Source organism: Lynx canadensis, chromosome D4, assembly GCF_007474595.2.
Source record: "Lynx canadensis isolate LIC74 chromosome D4, mLynCan4.pri.v2, whole genome shotgun sequence".
Classification (NCBI taxonomy): Eukaryota; Metazoa; Chordata; class Mammalia; order Carnivora; family Felidae; genus Lynx; species Lynx canadensis.
This window is the reverse complement of record NC_044315.2, coordinates 92,055,254-92,074,733: the sequence shown is the minus strand read 5'-3', so window position 1 is coordinate 92,074,733 and position 19,480 is coordinate 92,055,254. Positions and strand designations below refer to the sequence as shown.

Below are 19,480 nucleotides of genomic sequence, written 5' to 3'. Positions count from 1 at the left end.
GACTTGAGAGACACCTGGAAACAAAGAGCCCGTTTCTCCAGTGAGGTCTGCTGCCGGGGGCGTGGGCTAGAGAGGAGGTGGTGGTGGGGAGCTGCCTTGCTCCAGGGGGGGAGAAACCACTTCGCTTTCCATTTCCAATGGGGACGGTGGCCTCAGCCCAGGAGAACAACACACTGATGGTGCAGAGAGCCTGTTGCTCAGGTGTTATGACACCGAAGACGGTCGAAACCCCCATTAAGTTTGGTCCGCTCCGTCCAGCCTTTTCCCCACACGTGCTTCCATTGGTTGTAGTCCTTTTTTCTTCGTCAGTGTCAAATACAAGTTATTTCTGCAACGAGGGTATTTCAGGAAGAGATCATCACCTGTCTCCTCGATGCGGAGCCTTCCCCAGGCCACCCCCAGAAAACCAGGGCCAGAGCCAGGACTGGGCCCCAGCTCCCACCTGTGTGCCACCCCTGCTTGGCCGTGGGGGTCTCTGGGCCCCAACACCATTGGGCTTGTGTCCTTCCCTGTCCCTGAGACTGGACTGTGTGCTGCCACCTCCTCCGTAGACCAACTGCTGTCTCCCTCGTGAGGAGGCACGCTGGCGACAGGGCGTGGGCTCGAAACCCCCTTTCTCCGGGGGGGGCCCGGCACCCAGGCACCGGGCCTAGCATTCCGTCTGGGTTGAGCCCCAATTTCTGCTGCTTCCCTTCCCGGCTCGGTGGCGGCGGACACAACGCTTCAACCCCTTCCAAGCCCGTGGCCGTTCCTCCCTGTAGTGCAGGTAACTGCCACACCAACGCCAGGTCCAGTGAGGACTAGATGGGACCGAAGTACAGGCAGCTGGACCTCGGAACGTGCAACGATGCCAGTTTTTCTTTAGTCGCCAAGCATTAAGGACTTTCCAGCTCCCAGGCAGTTCTAGGCAACGGGAATGCAGCCATTAGCCCCAAACTGACCAAGTCCCTGCTTGCCCAAAGCCCCTACGGGTGGAAGGCTTACCTGGAGCCCCAGGCTGTCCAGGCAGAGCCCAGCAGCTGTTCTCCCCACAGCCAGTGGGAAACCAGGGGTGATCCCAGACTGGTCCCGGACCACCAAGAAGGAGCCAACCAACGCAAGATGGCAGTGCTGTTTTATTCAAATGTCCTGTTACAAAACCCACCGGAATGTGTGTGGCAGAGTGAGGAAGGTCCCTTGCTCTCAGCACCCCTCTCCCCACCACAACCCTGCGGGGACGGTCAGCTACCAGGGGCCCTCAGGACAAAGCAGCAGGTGCATCTCTGCACAGGAGACCGGAGGGTGGAGCGTGGACTTGGCCAGTACTGTCCACTGAGTGCCACCCTGTGGCTTGTACATAGCAGGACGCCCTCCTGCCCCACTATTGGCCTGGACACACTGTCTAGGAAACGTCTGCCCAGCAGGCCAGGTGGGCAGTGAACAGAGGTGGCATCTCCGAGGGATGGGCTACCTTGGAAACGGTTGAGGGCAGTATCTTCCCCAACGCTCTGGGGGGTGCTGGCCCCGGGCCAAAGGTCCCAAGGAGGCCACACCAGACTTAAGAACCTAGGGTTGCGGGGAGGGGAACCCTGGGAGGCTCAGGCGTGCTCTGTGGGGCCGGGGCCAGTGGCATGGGAGTGGGCAGGGGCTGCAGCCTGCAGGGGGCCAGCGCTGGGCTCCGGGGACGCCAGCACAGGGGCTGAGAGGCCATCAGCAGAGTCTGTGTCGAGGTCCAGCCTCCAGTAAGCTTCGCACAGAGGCAGGTCATTAGCTTCGCAAAGACTTGAGCTTTTCCACCACCAGAAACCCAGGGAGAGACAGGAGCAGGCAGAGATGGATGGAAGCCGGGGCGGGGCAGGGAGCGAGATAGAAGCAGAGTTAAGAAAACAGACCACACCCCAAATCTGCCTTTCCCCTCCTGTGTGCGGGCCCCTCTTCAGGCGAGCCTGGCTCAGGGTGGGTACGTGCGGCCGCACCTGCTTCGGGGTCCTACGGAGCACCCTGAAGGGAGGCCTTCCAGGAGCAGCCGCCCGTGTGACCTCGGCAAGTCCCTCCCAGCTGACCGCCACAAGGCTGAGCGGCCTGCGCTGCCATGTCCCTCCCGGCGTGGCTGCCCTCCTTTTGCAGACCCCGGAAAGCAGCGCCCAGAGCTTGCTGTGGTCTCTCCACACTCACTACACTTCGCAAGGACGCAAAAGCAGAGACCTGGTCTTTTTGGGATCTCCGCTCAGCAGGGATGGCCGGATGAGGTGACGAGAACCAGAGACCCCGGCGCTCCATTCTTTACCACTGTACCCTGTAGTCTCCAACAGGCGCCTAAGCCCCCTGAGCTCAGTCTCCCTGCCTCTAACACGGGGTCTGCGGTGGCGGCAGCCTCCCTGGGCACGGGCAGATACGGGTGAGGATGTGGGTGAGCAGCACGGCTCGCTAGGGTTGTCAAAGGGGCGACTACCCCACACCCGTCTAACTGGCTTGCTCCTTCCTCCGGCCCCGCCCCACTCCCTCCCCTGCTCCTCCTGCCCTCAGCAGTCTGGGCACAGAGCAGCAGCCCAAGGAGAGTGCAGGGTGATAGGTAGAGAAAGAGCAAGCTGTGAACAGGAAGCAGGCGAGCACGGCCACGGGCATGCAGGGCACGGCAACCCGGCTTGGGAGCTCTAGGGGACTCGACCCCGTGTAGAGGCCCCGCCTTCTACAGGTGTTTACAGCCGAGAGGAACTCAGCCTCCTGCGGCTCCGAGGATGGCAAGGAACCCCCTGGGTGAACCAGAGACTGACGGGGTAGGACATGGGAAGCCTGCCACTCAGGCCCCTGGGTTCCCTGCAGTCTTGTCAAGTGACTTTGGGCAGGTCCCTCATGGCCACCCCCGGCCCCGGCCCCCAACCTCAACAGGCAGGGCTGAACTGCTGTCCTGTAACCACTTAGTCCACACGCCCGGCCCTCGGGAACATCAGGAAACACACACACAGGGACGTGAAGGGATCATGCGATATCCAGTGGGGCTGGGAGCCATGTCCCAGCGTGGTCTGAGACTCCCCTACCCCTGTGGACCTACTCAGGACCCCTCTCTGAAGGGTGTTTAAGAGGTGCTTGCCACGTGTCTGTTGAGCCAATAGATATCAGGGACCAGAGGTGGCCCCAGAACCCTCTGGAAAAGTGTAGAACCATTCCAGCTAAAGAGAGACACTATGCCTTCTCATAGACACCAAGATGGCCAAGACAGTGGGGGCTGGCATTGAGTACAGGGCAGGGAAACCAAGGCCCAGACCGCAGACAGTGCTGGCCCTGGGCCTCTGTGGCCCCAGCATGGCCTCCGTGGGACGGGAAGGAGCATTTGAAAGCCAGCACAGGAAGAACAAACCCCACAGGTTTGTGTGGGCAAGGGCATGGGGGGCACAGACTCTGTCTGAACAGAGACTTGATTTTTCCGGCCAAGGGGCACAGAGGAGCGAGGCCTCCCAGTTTCCAGCCTCCGTTTTCCTCCATGTGAATCACACAGGGACTCTGATTTCTCAGGGCCCCTCGAGCTCAGAAGACTCAGGGTTTGGAATTCTAAGTTGTGCACGCAGGCTGGGGTGACAGGTCCTGCCCGCTGCCGTATCCCTGTGGCCCAGCATGGGCCTAGCATGTAGCAGGGCTCCGGTCTGTGAACCAGGCCGAGCTGAACAGGAACTCAGTGGGGTCGTACCCCTGGCCCGGCCTTCAAGGCCATCCTCTGTTCGAGTTTTTTCCTCCTTCGCACCCCTCTGTGGACCCTGACGCGTGCTGTGAGGTTTCGGTGACGCCCCCGTGGAACTGCATCCCTAGGCAGGCACTAGCGTCCTGCACGTTCTGGGCGTGAACCTGGGCTGCCAGAAACTCACCCGGCTCCGGCTGGAATGTTTAAATACTGGCTAACAAGCTAAGAGAACCACACAGGCCCAGAGTGAGGCAGCCAGCAGCCCCCCAGGAATGCTGGCTCCTGCTTGCCCTTCTCGGGCTGGGCCCACCCAACCCCTGAAGTTCTGTGATTTTCATCCTGCTGCCCAGGGCCTGGCAGTCAATATAAATTGTCTGTCCACCAGTGGCTCTGACCACGAGCTCTGCTCTCAAACCCGGGCACGGGGCTGTGCCGCCAAGACCAGGAAGGGCTCGGAAAGACGGGGCCTTCGGGGCTGCCGGCCGGGCGCGGGCCCACGGGTGTGCTCTGCGCAGGGTCCGGCCCTATCTGTACCTGGACGAGTAATACTCCTCCTCCAGCTCGTACAGGTCGATGGAGATCTCATCCCGCAGGGCGATGAGCTTCCGGTCACACTCCTCCTGCAGGGCTCGCAGCTGCTGGTTGCGCTGGTCGATGGCCTCGTTCACCGATGGGAAGTCATTGAGGATGAGAAACTGCTTGAGGTCGGACACCAGTTTCATCAGGGACTCGCCGGCTCGGACCTGCGGCCACCAGGAGCAGGGCAGGGGTGGTGAGGAGGCCACGGCGGCCCTGCCTCCGTTTCTTCCTCTATAAAGTGGGACTAGGGCGTGGACCTTCCCAGGGTCATTGTGGGAAGGGAGAGAACTAGAGAGGAGTCCCGGGAGGGCACGGTCCCTGGCTCCCGCGCTGACTGCAGAAGAGGCTTCCCCGGGGCTTCCCAGCCCCACGGGGCCGCCAGCTTCCTCTCCAGGCGGTGCTCCACTCCCATCACATGGGTTCCTTGAGCCCACCCCCACTTCATAGAGCCTCAAACCCCAGATAAGACCACCGCCCTGCCTGATGCCTGCCCCGCGCTTCCTTGGGGCAGCGTGCAGGCCAGCTGGGTGCGACTCCTCGGGGCTCTCCCCACACATTCTCACCGGTGGGCACACACTGACGGGAACGTTTGGTCGATGTGCTCGTTCTGTGGCACCGGAAGGGATTAAAACGCACACCTCGTTTCGCTCAGCAATTTACTTCTCCCCCAGTGAATCTCGAGGAGCTTTCTCGTCAGCCAAGGAGGGCCGACCCCTCTCTAAGCACCGCACGGCGCTCGACGTGATGGACGTGGCCCACCACCTGCCGCCCCTCACACGACTGCCACAGACAGCCCTCCTCTCGAGAGGAGTCTCCTGAGGATCGGTTTGCTCTTCCTCCCCCCGCCCCCGACCGGAAAGCCCCCGTGGGGACCGCGAGGCTCCCGGAGCCCGGGCTGTGCCCTCCACCTAGTGACTCACGATGTTGGCAGCTCGCACGTGCATCTCGTAATTGTCCTGCTCGCCCTGAGTGGCCCTCGACACTTGAGTCTCGTCCTCGATCTGGAGGACAAACAAGAAAGCCCAGAATCGGCAGGTGCCCCAGCCCACAGGTGACTGGCCGGCTGCACACACCCACAGTGGCTGCCTCCTGCCTGTCGTCCGCCGTACCTTCTCCGCCGGGCACTGCTGACCTGACCTTGGGCGACGTTCAGCCGCACCCCCTCTTGTCATCTTCTAAGGAGATAACGGGCACCTTCATTGGGACAGGTGGATGCCTGTGTATGTTGACTGCCTCACCATGTGCAGGGAGGTCTTGGGCAAGTCTTTTTTGGGGTGTGGAGCCTTGTTCTGTGTGAAATGGGGTCACTAGCTGAGGTGCTCGGTGAACCAACTGCCAAACAAATAAAGGCACAACGTGGTTCTCTTAGGTGACCATTTACAGAGCATTTCCAGGGTGCCGGGCACCACGTTAAGCACGTGACCACCATTAACTTACGACGTTCTCACCGAAGCCCCGACTGCCATCCCTGGTTTACAGGAGGGCAAAGCTGAGGCAGGGCAGACCCGAGAGTGCACTCAAGGTGTCTCCGACGGTAAATAGAGGCGCCAGGAGTGCTGCTGGCCTGTCACTGCTCCAACCCGTCCATCTGGACGGGGCTTTCACAGGGGGTCTTGCCAGGCACGGGCAGGGATCAGGGCACTCTGAAGTGAGGAGCTGGACACCCTGGGTGCAAATCCTGGCTCTGCCAGTTATTAGCAGAACGACCTTGGCAAATCACTGAGTCTCCCGAGCCTCGGTTTCCTTCTCTAAGAATAGAAACAACAGTACTGCCCCGTGGAGAGTTTCTGTGAAGGTTAAACGGAAGGAGACCCAGACAGCCCTGGGAATACAGCGACACACGGTGAACAAACACTAAACACAGGCCAGCCAGCTTCATCGTCTTCAGAAAGCCTTCGGAGGGTGGCAGCAGTCTCAAAGATCCAACCCCACCCAGACACTGGCCACGCTACCGTCCTGGAGGAGTCTCCCCAACTTTTCTCACTGACCTCACTCACTCGCAACAGCTACCACATCTGGGCCCCCCATCAGGCCCCACAGCAACCATTTTATAAAGTCATCCAATCGCCAGAGGGCTTTAGGTTGCGGGAGAAACTGAGGAACTGAGAAGGCTCGTTCCCGCCCAGACCCACACTGCTGGTAAGTGGCGCTGGACGTTCAACCCTGGCGATCTGACTAGACTCCTCTCCAGCTTCATCTGTTGACCTGCTTGTCATTGCTGACCCCTCCCCCCCCCCCCCCCCCCCACCGTACAGTCCTCCCAAATGTTTTTCCCATGTGGACATAGGCCGGGCCTGTGTGTTCACTGCTGTATCCTCACCACCGGGCACAGAGCACCTGCTCCGTGTTCAGTGGGTGCTGCTGAAAGCAGAAATCACTCCCCCCCCACCCCATGACCCTTGACCAGAGCAGGTCAGCTACTCAGCTCACCACCATCCCTAGACCCTGCTCCTTCCCTTGGTCTCAGACCCCGGGGCGCCCACCTTGGCAGTCTTGATGATCTCGGTGAAGTTGTCCATGATGGACTTGATGTCATCCTTGAGCCGCTTGTTGTAAGACTGCAACAGTGTCTCCTTGCTCTGCGGCAGGGCTCTCTGCTGGGCCATGGCGGGGGCCTCAGGCAGTGCAGGGACAGAGATCTGGGGCCACCGGTCGCCACCTGGGAGCCAGAGTCCGGGTGAGCGGAGCCAGCCTCAGCCGCCCACATCCCAGCAGAACTGGGATCTCGGGAGAGGCCCTCTCCGTTAAGCACACCTGTCCCACCATCCGCACACGGGCACACTGCGGGGACTCGTGTCCCGACCGCTCAGGGGCGAGGCCCGAGCCTTCCCCGGCCCCTCCGCCGGAGCGTCCCTCCGACTCTACCGCCACCGCCGCGCCCAAGGCTCCCTCGCTCGGGGTGGGGGTCTGGGGGTAGTCGCGGACCACCTCCGTCTCCGCGCCAGGAGCCTTGCGCCTGCGCGCCGCCGACCGACGGAACTCGCGGCCTCGGAGTCGCTTAGTGGGGAGGGTCACCCCCGAGTAAAGACGGCGACCCCGCTCCGCCGCCCCCACCTGGTCCGCAGATCCCGGCGCGACGGGCACTCGGTCGGGGTGGAGACGAGCGTGCGTCCCTCCCAGTAAGACCCGGCTCCCTGCCGCCGTCTCCACTCCGCTCCCGTACAGCTCCGACTCGCCGCGGTAGGCGCGGTAGGCACCGCCCCCGGGAGGAAGCGCGCGAGAGCGGTCCTGTGGCTTTAAATCCGAAATCCCGCGCAGGCGTCAATTCTCGCGATCTCCGAGGTCGCCTACATATTACCCACAATTCTCTTTTTCTTTCTCTCTTCTCCAGCCTTCCAAGATGGTGAGCCATCTGGCGGTTTTCGGTGTTGAGCTGGGTCCGGCTTCTATCCACTGCCATCCTTTTCGGGGCGTGGCCGTGCGGGGATCCCTCCACGGCGTAGCGCTAGGGGAACCCCGCGGGGCCTGGCGGGGTGGCACTGGGCCGGGTAGAATCCCGGCGGCTGGGTCGGGGAGTGGAGAGAGGAGGGCCCCGGCGCGGAGCGCAGCGCCGCAATGCGGGGCTCGGAGCGACGGGGCCGAACTCCTGGGGGCTCCCCCGGCGGCCTTGGGCGAGAGGTTCCGAGTCCACCGCTGCTGTTTGCGGAGGCTGCCGTGTGCCGGGCCCCTAGAGACGGGGCGCGTAGTTCTGGGACGCGGCGGGCGCGGCAGCCCGGGTGGTGCAGGTGATGTGAAGACTGTTTGCTGTCTGAGTGATGGTGAGGACGCTCCTAACCACCAAGATCGCTGATGCACACGGGCCGTCGCCGCGCTCGCCTCTGGGCTGCCTTGGCCGGGGCTTGGGGGGTCAGGCTCTGCTCGTAGGCGGGGATCGGCGCGCCTCCAGAGCAGCGCGTGCGGGAGCGCGGGGTTGATCTGGGTGTCGCTTCTCGCCTAGCCGAAAGGGAAGAAGGCCAAGGGGAAGAAGGTGGCCCCGGCCCCTGCTGTTGTGAAGAAGCAGGAGGCCAAGAAGGTGGTCAACCCCCTGTTTGAGAAAAGGCCCAAGAACTTTGGCATCGGTGAGTAAGGAGAGGGGAGCACGGCAGCGGAAGTGTGCTGAGCGGAGCGAGGGTCGTGTTCCTGCCCCGTTGATAGGTTTCAGCGGGTGTGGGGTCCCCCCCTGGCCGGGATGTGGGTACGCCGGCACCGGGTGCGTGGCCTCGTTGTCCCTCCCCCCCGAGTGTATGTCAGCTCCGCTAGGATTCGGCTTGGCCGCCAGGAAAGCAGCGCTCACAGGCACGTTGACCGCTGCACTGATGGGCGGACCGCTGGGCTGCTTGTTGGATGGGGGAGCGTCGCCAGTCCCCCTGTGATCATAGGTGTTTGTGTGCAGATGATGTAAGAGAATATTTGCTATCCGAGAATTGGTGATGACGCTTTAAACCACCAAGATCGCTGATGCACCTACACCCTCCCAAGTGGCGCTAAGCGCGAACTTGACCGGGAGTTTGAGCCTCACTTACATCGCTGCCCTTAACTTCTCAGGACAGGACATCCAGCCCAAAAGGGACCTCACGCGCTTTGTCAAGTGGCCCCGCTACATCCGACTGCAGCGGCAAAGGGCTATTCTCTATAAACGTCTCAAAGTGCCTCCTGCGATTAACCAGTTCACCCAGGCCTTGGACCGCCAAACAGGTGAGTTTGTGTAAACCAGCACGGAGACGTTTCCTGGGCAGTTAGGACTGGATCTGAGGTCTTTAAGGAGTTCTGGGTACTTGCAGGAAACTGGCTTACTAAAATCTAGGTTATCTTGTCTGGTTTCCAGATCGCGAGGGTGGCATAGCTGAAGTGATCTCGTGCATAGTCTGAGATTTTTTTTTTAAGTTAATTTCTGTTGAGAGCACACACTTGGTGGCACAAGCAGGGGAGGGGCAGAGAGAAGGAGATACGGAATCCCAAGCAGGCTCCACACCATCAGCGCAGGGCCCTGTTAAGGCCTTGAACTCACAAACTTGGAGATCAGGATCAGGAGTCTGACACTTGACCGGGCCACCCACGCGCCCCGTGGTCTGAGATCTGCACTACGATAGTATCCCGGACAGTGACTTAAAGGATCGTGTAGATAGCAAAGATCAGAGCTTGAAACGCGAGGCTAAACTGACGTCGTTCTTGCAGCCACTCAGCTGCTCAAGCTGGCCCACAAATACAGGCCGGAGACCAAGCAAGAGAAGAAGCAGAGATTGCTGGCCCGGGCTGAGAAGAAGGCTGCTGGCAAAGGGGATGTCCCCACTAAGAGGCCCCCTGTCCTTCGAGCTGGTGAGTAGTGGGCCCCTCCTTGAAGGGGGTGAGTGGTGGGGTGGGGCAGGCTGTTGGCAGTGATGTATGAATTTCTTCACCTGGAAACACCGTGGAGAGCAGAATCCGAGCTTTTTAACCCTGAGCCACAGCTGGGAGCGTACCATAGCAGAGCTGCTTTTGTGACCTGGGCAGTCCCTGTGAACTGCTCATGCAAACTGTTTGTGCTTCCAGGGGTTAACACTGTTACCACCTTGGTGGAAAACAAGAAGGCTCAGCTGGTGGTGATCGCACATGATGTGGATCCTATCGAGGTGTGTCGTATTGGTTGGTAAACGCTGTTAAAGTCAGATTGGGCCCTCATGTCAGTACTGGGAAGACTGGAAGTAAGCCGGGGTTTGGCTCGAGGCCCAAGTAGGCATGTGACTGCTTTCCGTTGAAAACAGTACTGATGAGGGATCCCACCGACAGCCATTGCAATGATGTGGATTTCTCACTGAATTCAACCTTGAAGTGCAAAACATGAGCTTTTTAACCCTGAGCAGTTGCTAAGTTAGCTTCTAAATTACTGCTTTTGGCCAATATACATTCTAAAGCTAATACGGTTTTCCAGCTGGTTGTCTTCCTGCCTGCCCTGTGTCGTAAGATGGGGGTTCCCTACTGCATCATCAAGGGGAAGGCCAGGCTGGGGCGACTGGTCCACAGGAAGACCTGCACCACTGTCGCCTTCACACAGGTTAACTCGTAAGTATGCAAGGGGCCCCCGAACTCCCAGGTGTCAGTAGAGGTCAGGCAGTCCTCTCCCCCAGTACGTTTCATTCACTTCTTGGGATTTTACCTTAAAGACCAAACGTTCTACCTTCAAGCAACACGTTCATCTGAATCTTTGCCGATGATGGTTACGAATTTCTTCACCTGAATAAGCCGTGTGGTCATGTTGTGTCTGAGGCAAAGGCCTTGTGTTTGGGGCTACAGAAAGGAAGTTTTTCCTGTTTTCTGGAAAGGTAACATGCTGATGACCCCCTTGTCCCTCCCGCCTTTTCAGGGAAGACAAAGGAGCTCTGGCTAAGCTGGTGGAAGCTGTCAGAACCAATTACAACGACAGATACGATGAGGTAAGCAGCAGCAGGACACAAAACGTTTGGGGTAAGTCAGGCCTGTCTCTGGGGGACTGGCCAGCTCCTCCAGAGCAGTCCTACTGGGCAAAGGACTCGGAGGGCCAAGGAGAAGACAGCACGACCTAGCATGGCTCTGAGAGCCTGACAGCGACAGCCCACGCCAACTGCCTCTCCTGTCATTGCAGATCCGCCGCCACTGGGGAGGCAACGTCCTGGGTCCAAAGTCGGTGGCTCGCATCGCCAAGCTGGAAAAGGCAAAGGCTAAAGAACTGGCCACCAAACTGGGCTGAGTGGGCACAGGTGACTTTTCTGTATATAAAAGTAAATAAAAGGCTCTTTCTCAGCCCGGGCCCATTGGCATTTGGGGTGGACTGCAATTTTTTGTCGTCTTACACACGTTTGGGGTGGTGGCAAGGTCCTTATTTGTTGTAGGGTAGAGTTAAACCTGCTGTCTAGGTTGTACATTGATCATTTGGAAAAAGCAGCCTTAAGACTGACTGTTGGGTCACCTACCAGGCCCAAGCCTAGACTTTACGGTCATCCAGTTATAAGTGGCCCAGGTAGAATGACGGATACGGTACAGAGCGTAGCACAGAGATTTATTTATGCCAATAGTTGCTGATCCCACATGAAAACATCTCCAGAAATCAGCCACTTCCTGACAATTTAGGGGAAGGGCTACATCTGCTAGTCTCACACACCAGAAGTCCGACGTAGGAATTTCTTAAACCACAGGAATGATGTAGCCGCACAGAGTCCATACCTTGGGTCAACGTCAAAAAGATGAACAGTCAGGGTTCTGAAGGGGGGGGGGGGGGACTAGAGATCCGGACTCACCACGGGACATCGTATTGGGGACTCACCAGGTGATGATGTATTGCATGTGCTCGTTCCTCAGAGTGACTCGGGTTTGCCCTCCAATGGGTCCCCCGGGGACGGTGCTCTCTGCAGAGATAACGGACTCAATCCACAATAGCTATGCCGCCAGCTTCTCGGCACCAGTTTCTCCCTACAGCGGCTTGGCCAGCTGTTTCCTTGGAACCTTGCAGAGCTTTTTAGATTTTTGCGCGGCCAAAAGTTCAGTACATACCTTTCACCTGTAACCAACCCTGGGTTGCCTCTTTCCAGACAGATAATTCCCCTTTCTCCCAACGGATACTACTACGTAACTAACAGGAAATAACTAGAAAATTTCCAGGGCTAAAAGGAAGGTAGAACGGGGTATTTATAAAAAAGCTACTCGATCTTCTAGGATGGGCTGATCACAACGTACTGAAGTCAGCATCAATGAAAACGGGGTCTGCGCCCGTGAGCCTGGACATGGCCTCCAGGTCCCGGTAATGCCAGTGATTTCTTTCTGGATTGTTCTCAGGGACAAAGGGCTTCCTGGTTTCTGTCAGCCTCACCATCCCAACTAGGTCCACTTCTCCCTCGATCTAGAAAGGAAAATGTGAGATTCCTCCTTAAGGCCTGTGGTTTCTATAGAGCCCTGCTCACAAAAAAAGGAGGGTTCTTGCCCCTTACCTGGCCTTTCTGCCGTGTATCCGGATTCACTTTCTTCCTGGGGACAAACCCTCTATTTACCAGAATGGTGATTCTGAAGTAACAAAGTATGCTCTCAGGCGGAGAAGGATTTTTGGACAAAGGTTAACGCTGGTAGTCCCGGGAGAATGAGGAGCAGGTGTGCCCTGGGAAGGCCTGCCTGTGTCCAGCCTGTGTCCTGACTGGCAGAACACCAACTCTGAAGACCGATATCCAGGGCCCCTGGCTACCCATCCCCGCATCCATCTCCGCTTCCTCCCTTGGGCCTCCTCCTGCAACATCCAAGCAGTGAATGACCCTCTCCCACAACCCGAGTTCTGGCCTGTCTGTCCTACTCACCCCAGCTCTGTGCAGTGGAAGGGGGTGATGACGTAGGCCCCGCTCTCTGGCGAGGAAGAGAGGCGGCCGGCCTCCCGGGCCTCCCGGGCCGGGTCCACCATCGTCCGAGGCATCATGTACAGCTCCTTGGAGTGGTCAAAGTGCCCCCTGACCTTCACTGGCCTGTACTCCAGGTTCTTCAGTTCCATTGGGCTACACAGCAGTGGGGAGAAGTGAGGCCCAACAAGATTGGGCGGGACGTCAAAGCCTGTGAGGCCTGCGCCTCACAAATAGGGCACACGCTGGCTCCCTTAAACTAGCTCTTGTCCCTCCAGGACAGTGGGTCAAAATGAGGGGTAGAGACGATAGGATCACTTAGGATGCTTTTTCAAGATTCTGCTCTCCTGTCAAGACAGCCTGAGGGCACACCACCCCCACCCGCCAGGTAAGAATTCCTGCTCCAGGGAGCCCATCAGCACCGTGCCCCCACAGGTACGACGGGCCTGGAGAAAAAAGGTGAAACCCCGAGTCACAGATCTCTTTCTAAATACATCATGCCACTCCCCAACGGTGGTCAGGAAGCTCATCAGGACAACTCATCTCGAGGGCTCCCGTCTGAGGGTCAGGAGAGCAAGCGGAAGCAGCCAGGCCCCGCTGCCGACCTTGAGGGAGACCGGTCCCAGGCGGGCAGCCACACACTCACTCTGCTGGCAGAGGGATGGGCTCAGCCAGAACTCTAGACTCGAGCTCTGCTATGAGCTTCAGCTTCCACTTTCGACGCTGGACCTGTGGAAACAGCACACCCAGGCAGATGGCAACAAGGGCAAAAGCTCAGAGCCACCACGGGCGCCTGCGTAGCTCGGTCGGTTAACCATCTGACTTCGGCTCAGGTCATGCTCTCATGTTTCATGGGACCGAGCCCCGTGTCCGACTCTGCTGACACCTCAAAGCCTGGAGCCTGCTTCGAATTCTGTGTTTCCCTCCCTCTCTACCCCTCCCTGCGTGCTCGCTCTCTCTCGCGCTCTCTCTCTCTCTCTCGAAAATAAACAAACATTAAAAAAAAAAAAAAAAAAAAAAAAAAAAGCTAGAGCCATCAGCGCCAAAGCCAGTACTTACCTGCCAGGTCCCCAGGCCAAAGGCAGTCGCAGGAATGAGAAGCAGGAACCACTGGAGAAAGGAGTCATCCTCCGCTTTGGTGGCAGGTGCTTCAGCTGCAGAACTACCACACCTGCTTGGGCTCCAGGCCAACCCTAGGAAGGTTTCCAACCCTGGCGTGGGGTCAGAAGCCCCCGGCAAATAGACCTGGAGCAGCCTATTCCTCAAGGAGACACGAGCACTACTGCCCCAGAGTGAACAGACCAGCCTGTGGCCACCGGGCACGCTCCCTGGATGTTCACCGACTGCATAAGCAAGACCTAGGGCTTAGTCCTGCCTTTGCCACCAACCCCGACCCTGGGTACTTCGTGTAACCATCTCCCGCCTTTTACACAAGAACAGTCTGCCGCGTACTCCGTCGCATTAAGATGCACCCGCTATGCAGAGAGGGAAGCGCGACCAACTCGGGAAAGGGGCTCCCAAGAGCACTCCCAACAGCTTCTCTTGTTCACTGCTCGTGAACTTAAAGACGGAACCACATACAGGGAAAGTGTAATTCAGCGGTCAGAGTGTGAGCCTCAGCAAATGAGGGCACCTCGGGCGTCGCGGACGGTAAAAAAGCAGGCCTGGAGCAAGGGTTCTACAGCGCCCTTCCTTCTTACGCAGCACGCTACCCTGCCGGACGTGCACGCGCAACCCGCACGCCGTGGCTGTGCTGTCGTCTAGGGCCCCGGCCACCCGGTTTCAATCTTGGGACGGCCCCTCCTCAGCCCGCTGAGGCGCTGGGAAGTGACGGACCGTCCCCGGCCGGGCGTGACTCGGGAGTACGAGAGGGGCCGGCCCGCGGGCCACCTCGGCTGAGAGGCACGCCCGCGTTCGGGCGCAGTTCGAAGCTCCTCTCAGTGCCTGCGGCCGCCCCCCCCCCCTCCTTACAAAGCTGGGCGTCTTTTCCCAGGTGCCCAGGTCACACCCGGACGAGTCCTCACCTGGGCGCAGGGGGACCGCAAGGACGCTCCTCCGGACGGCGCGCGCCGGGGCCTACGGAGACCGAGGGGCTGGCTGAGCCGGCCCAGGCCGGGTCCGGGTCCCCCAGCCCGCCCGACACGTGCCCGCCCCGCGCCCCGCTCACCGGCGCCGGCCGCGCAGCGCGAAGCCCCAGCCACCGAACCGCCGCCGCCGCCATCTCCCCGCCCCGCCGGCGCTTCCGGGCCGAGAGGCGTCTGCTTCCGGGGCGCCGCCGAGCCCCGCCCCCGGCCCACGTGGTGCGAGCGGCGCCGGCTTCCAGCTCCGAGGGCGGCCGAGCCATGAGCGAGCCGCCGGTCGAAGTGCTCGCCTTCCTCCGCGAACACCCGAGTCTGCGGCTGGAGCCCGGCGCCGCTAAGGTCCGCGGGGCCAGAGGAGGAGGTGCGGACCTGCTCGGGCGGCCCCCGCACACCCTGACCCTCTCGCCCGCCCTCCGCCCCGCAGGTGAAATGCGCTCTCACCGGCCACGAGTTGCCCTGCCGTCTGCCCGAGCTCCAGGTCTACACCCGCGGCAAGAAGTACCGGCGGCTGGTCAGCGCCTCTCCGGCCTTCGATTACGCGGAGTTCGAGCCGCACATCGTGCCCAGCACCAAGAACCCGTACGTGGGAGGGGGCGCAGGCCGGGTACTGCGGGAGGGGCCCCGAGTGGGGCCAGGTCCTAGCGCTGAGTCTGGCCGCTGCCGCGAGGTGGATTCGGAACCCCGGCCCCTCCCCGCTGGCTGCGCGCTCCTCGAGGGCTTGGCGCCGTCCTTCGTAGGTAGATGTTAGGAGACTGGACATCCGGGTTGCAGGCTAGAGCTCCCCGGTGAGCCCCCTCTCCGCGGTGCGTGTTTGCTTTTTGTAAAGCTGAGGCTTGTCACCTAAGGCTCTGAATGCGGTGAGTTCCACGTATTTAAGGAGAACTTTGGTGTAGCTGAACGTGTACGGTTGACAGCACTAGTTGAAGGGAGGGGGCCGGGGGATGGGGAGGGGGCCGGGGGATGCTCCCGTTCATCTAGGACTTTGCCAAGCCAGGTCTTCACTTGCATCCCCTTGTGCGGGAGCGGATGCTGATGACCAGGTGTGTTCCAGGTAAACGCCGAGAGGTCACGGTCCGTCCGGGTCACTGGTTCTCCACCCCAGTTGCGGAGTGGAATTGTTTTCCAGCCTTTAAGAATCTTGATGCCCAGTCTGCCCCGGAGACTTCCTTGCCAGACTCCGGGAATGATTCCAAGATGCAGCCGTGGTTGGAGAGCCACTGGTCCAGACCCTCGTGAACATCCCTGCCAGCCCACGTTTGCCTGTCCCCTAGGCACCAGCTGTTCTGCAGACTCACCCTGCGGCACATCAACAAGGTCCCCGAGCATGTGCTGAGGCACACCCAGGGCCAGCGGTACCAGAGAGCTCTGCGTGAATGTAAGTAGCCGTGGGCGGACGCAGCCTGCCTCAGTTTACAAGTATTTCGGGTGCATGCCTGCTCTTCTCCAGGACCAGTGCCCTCGAAGGCAGAAGTGGTGTCTCAGTCAGCTTTTGGCAGTAGCTGGTGGTGCACCCGGCCCAGCCCAGGGGAGGGGTGGCGGCGGAGACTGCGATGAAGCAGGCAGTGGGCTCCGATGTAACCGTGAGTGCTGTGGCGGTCTTGTGCCGAGGGCCGCCAGGAGGCCTGCCTAATGCGGAAGCCCTGGGGAGGCGGGGTTTCTGGGCTGAGACTTTAGGGACATAGCGAGTAGAGGCAAGAGTGCTCCCGTCAGAGGAAGGATTCCGGCAAGGTTAGAGGCAGAAAAACACTTGGTTGTGGGAGGTCCTGAAGGACGGCCACTGTGACACCACGCAAGATGGGGTCGGGGTCAGCAAGGTAGGTGGGACAAGACCACAGGGGGTCTTGGAGGCCACAGAGGACTGAAGCAGGGACTGGCAGTCACTGTGTGCGTCAGGGTCACTGTGGCTCTTGAGGGCAGGGGTGGGGGGTGGGAAGGAGTGGAGCAGGGGACCCTTGGCGGCTGTGCAGCCAGCTGAAGGTGACGGTGGCCGGGGCTACAGGTGCTGGCAGGGAAGATGTGGACAGATTGCAGCTGTTCTGTGGGTAGAATCAGTAGGTGAGGGAGAGGAGGAAGTCAGCCGTGACTCCCGGATTCCTGGCTCGAGAACTGGGGTGCTTACGAGAGTGGCATCTGAGTCACAGGCTTTGTGGGGAAATGAAGCATTCTCTTCAACGTGTGTCAGGGAAGGTGGCTGTTGAAGACACGGGCCGGTGCTCAGATGATGCACACCACTGACACTGAGTGGCGTTTGCGTCCACAGAGCCACAGAAGAGGGGACACGAAGAGCCCCAGGAGGGGGAGAAGCAGGCGGGGTGGTGTCGGGACGGAGGCGTCGAGGAGGAAATGGTAGACGCTTCTCAGATGCTCCCGAAGGGAAGGTGGGGACAGAGCCGGCGGGAGCCCCACGGGGAAGAGAGGGCCAGGTGGGGCAGAGCCAGTGGGTCTGGGTATGGAGAGAGAGGCAAGATGAGGGAGAGAACTCTGAAGGCTGTGTTCCCCCAAGAAGAAATGAGGCCCAGTCTTCGCCCACGGGCAAAAGTGAAGGACCCGTGAAGGGTCCCACGTTGGCACAGAGCCTGGGGGCTGCTGGGTGTGGGTGGGAAGAAAGGGACTGGGTTTTCCCCAGTAAGAGAGTCATCCTGATGCTGGAGCGTGTGGCTCACGGGACCAGCGGCCGAGAGGAGCCAGAGCCCGGCAGCCGGGGACTCTGGCCGGGGGTTCTGAAAGGGGACTCCAGGTGTGGGGTCCGCTGGCCCCGAGGCCGTGTGGGGCCACAGAGCGAGTGGCAGAGATGAGGCAGGAGAGAAGAGCCTGGCGGTGGGGGACATCAGAGGCCAGGGCCCGGTCCCCTCCCCTTCCTCCCTGAGACAGGAGAGCGCCACCCACAGAGGGCCACCTTCAACAGCCAGGCCCCTTGGTGCCACCCCGCTGCTCATCGGGGCTTGGTCTGTGTCCGCCACGCCGGGCGTCCGGCCTCCCCAAGGCCTCTGTACACAAGACGGTGTGGAGGCCTCGTCGCGGCCCCCCCTGCTCCGGGCAGGGTCAGCAGCGGCCAAGCTTCCGCTCTCGCCCAGGCTGGGGCCCGGCACAGCTCTGCGTCTGCTCACGCCTCGCCCGCGCCCCCACTGGCCTCCCCTCCTCTCCTCTCCTGGTAGGAGCTGAGCCAGGGCACCTCCCGCCACCACATTTTACCCAGCAGACCGGGGCGGGGGGGGGGGGCGGTTGGGGGCCCGGTGGAGCTGGTCTCTGCTCCGGAGGACAGGGGGGCAGACACGGCGTGCCGGCCCGTCTCCCAGATGAAAGGTGTCAGAAGCAGGGCGCGGAGTACGTGGCCGCCTGCCTCCTGCACAGGAGGAGGAGGAGGGAGGACCGGGTGGATGGCGCCGGGCCGCCTCGCCGGGGAGAAGCCTTCTGGGAACCTTCGTCCGGTGAGGACGGCGCAGCTACAAGTGACAGTGATGACAGCATGACAGACCTGTACCCGCGTGAGTGGGACCGGCCCCCCCGCCCCCGGACGTCCAGTGTGTCCTGAGCCTGCAGCCAGCAGGCTCCAGCCTCCTTCCCTCCCACGTCGTGTGCTCGGGCCCTCGGTCCCGGCTGCGCCCCCTCAGCCCCGCGCAGACGGTGACGCGGACCTAAAACTGCCCATCCCTCCGTCCCTCTCAGCCGAGGTGTTCACCAGAAAGGACCCGGGAGGGACTGAACACGGGGACGGCACTGAGGACTTTCTGACCGAGGGGGAGGACGAGAGGCCAAGGGGCCTGACAGAAACGGGCCCTGGGGGCGGAGAAGAGACGCGAGGGGACCAGGAGCCGGTCCTCAAGCGCCGGAAGGTGAGTGGCAGCTTCCCCTGCCGACGGTTCTCCGTTTCCTTACAAAACCTGTTTAAAGAACCTTTCTGTGGCAGATAAAATGCCAAGCTAACGTTTCGGGAGTAAACTAGAAGCCGAGGCTGCTTTGGCCTGACGGGGCCAGGGGCTGGCACACGCCGCAGGGGCCCCGCGGGAGGGCCTCGTTAGGCCGGGCCAAGGTTCCGTCACCCTCGGGTCTACAGGAGATCGAGAGCTCGCTGGGGGCGGGGGCGGGGGGGGGGGGGGCATTTCAGGGAAGCCACGGGTGGACAGCTGGCCTGACTCGGGGGCGCCCCTCCGAGAGGACGGGGATGGCTCACTAACCGGAGCTCCGTGTTCGTGTTCCAGAGGCAGTTGGGCTCAGCGAAGAAGTTCAGACGTCACCACCGTAAACCCAAGAGCTTCAGCTCTTTTAAACAGTCAGGTTAATAAACGGCTGCCGGAGAAAAGCGCATGCGGAAAGCTTTTCCAGAGTCCTTCAGGTCCTCGAGCCCGGGTCCTCTTCAAGCCACCTGCTGTGCGCCCTCTCAGCCGATGGGGTGGGTGTCTCCGGGTCCCCTCCATCCGCTCACATTTGCTGCCCCCGGGGCTGGGGCTGGGAGTCTGTGCCACTGGCATCAGGGCCACCTTACCCATCCCCAGGAAGCAGCCCCCAGGGACCCCGAGGGAAGCATTCTCTCCGGACGTGGCTTCTCAGCGGGCCTTGGCGAAGCCTAGAGGGTTCGGCTGGCTCGCTGGGCATCCGAGGAGAGGCCTGGTCAGGCCCCACCCCAGCTGGACAACACCAGAGGATCACGCCGCATACAACAAATGCCGTTATTTATTTTGATGTTTCCAAAAATCAAAACGTTTCCAAACACAACTAAGATATAAAATACAGCATAAAATGAGATTTATACCTATTTCCCACATAAAGCCAAAAAATTGTCAGAAATGGTTTTGCCGAAGCCAACTGGTAGATGGTAGTTTTCTCTCCTTCCTGCAAAGGCATCTACCCCCGTCCCA

General features: G+C 60.4%; 4 protein-coding genes and 5 non-coding genes across 10 annotated transcripts; 7 read left to right on the top strand and 2 right to left on the bottom strand.

Annotated features, from left to right (window-relative positions):
* Window positions 1–1,097: 1,097 nt before the first annotated feature.
* Window positions 1,098–8,173, bottom strand: MED22 (mediator complex subunit 22). Its single transcript, XM_030306524.1, has 5 exons — window positions 7,289–8,173; window positions 6,718–6,893; window positions 5,155–5,235; window positions 4,190–4,398; window positions 1,098–1,767 (listed from the first exon to the last, which is right to left on the bottom strand). The coding sequence occupies exons 1-5, from the start codon at window positions 7,632–7,634 to the stop codon at window positions 1,578–1,580; spliced, it is 1,002 nt and encodes a 333-aa protein (XP_030162384.1). The 5' UTR covers window positions 7,635–8,173; the 3' UTR covers window positions 1,098–1,577.
* On the top strand, window positions 7,533–10,989 carry RPL7A (ribosomal protein L7a). The gene is made up of 8 exons (XM_030306526.2): window positions 7,533–7,577; window positions 8,172–8,292; window positions 8,759–8,908; window positions 9,389–9,529; window positions 9,743–9,822; window positions 10,122–10,252; window positions 10,554–10,623; window positions 10,812–10,989. Exons 1-8 carry the CDS (start codon window positions 7,575–7,577, stop codon window positions 10,914–10,916), a joined length of 801 nt encoding a protein of 266 aa, XP_030162386.1. The 5' UTR covers window positions 7,533–7,574; the 3' UTR covers window positions 10,917–10,989.
* Window positions 7,955–8,028, top strand: LOC115508148. Its single transcript, XR_003966943.1, has one exon. It is a non-coding gene; the product is annotated as a small nucleolar RNA SNORD24 (small nucleolar RNA).
* On the top strand, window positions 8,602–8,676 carry LOC115508147. Its single transcript, XR_003966942.1, has one exon. It is a non-coding gene; the product is annotated as a small nucleolar RNA SNORD24 (small nucleolar RNA).
* Window positions 9,584–9,658, top strand: LOC115508145. The gene has a single exon (XR_003966940.1). It is a non-coding gene; the product is annotated as a small nucleolar RNA SNORD36 (small nucleolar RNA).
* Window positions 9,983–10,054, top strand: LOC115508144. The gene has a single exon (XR_003966939.1). It is a non-coding gene; the product is annotated as a small nucleolar RNA SNORD36 (small nucleolar RNA).
* Window positions 10,395–10,461, top strand: LOC115508146. Its single transcript, XR_003966941.1, has one exon. It is a non-coding gene; the product is annotated as a small nucleolar RNA SNORD36 (small nucleolar RNA).
* A 219-nt stretch (window positions 10,990–11,208) lies between the features above and the next one.
* Window positions 11,209–14,902, bottom strand: LOC115508124 (surfeit locus protein 1). Its single transcript, XM_030306523.1, has 9 exons — window positions 14,711–14,902; window positions 14,568–14,619; window positions 13,603–13,736; window positions 13,190–13,272; window positions 12,508–12,699; window positions 12,151–12,223; window positions 11,900–12,062; window positions 11,490–11,571; window positions 11,209–11,389 (listed from the first exon to the last, which is right to left on the bottom strand). Exons 1-9 carry the CDS (start codon window positions 14,885–14,887, stop codon window positions 11,320–11,322), a joined length of 1,026 nt encoding a protein of 341 aa, XP_030162383.1. The 5' UTR covers window positions 14,888–14,902; the 3' UTR covers window positions 11,209–11,319.
* On the top strand, window positions 14,857–19,409 carry SURF2 (surfeit 2). Of its 2 annotated transcripts, XR_003966937.2 has the most exons (7): window positions 14,857–14,963; window positions 15,049–15,203; window positions 15,896–15,999; window positions 17,921–18,109; window positions 18,291–18,457; window positions 18,824–19,014; window positions 19,118–19,409. XR_003966937.2 is itself a non-coding variant. In XM_030306527.2 (6 exons), exons 1-6 carry the CDS (start codon window positions 14,886–14,888, stop codon window positions 18,902–18,904), a joined length of 774 nt encoding a protein of 257 aa, XP_030162387.1. In that variant the 5' UTR covers window positions 14,857–14,885; the 3' UTR covers window positions 18,905–19,409. The 2 variants fall into 2 exon arrangements, 1 of the variants encoding a protein (XP_030162387.1); XM_030306527.2 differs by having other exon boundaries at window positions 18,824–19,409.
* The last annotated feature ends 71 nt before the right edge of the window (window positions 19,410–19,480 follow it).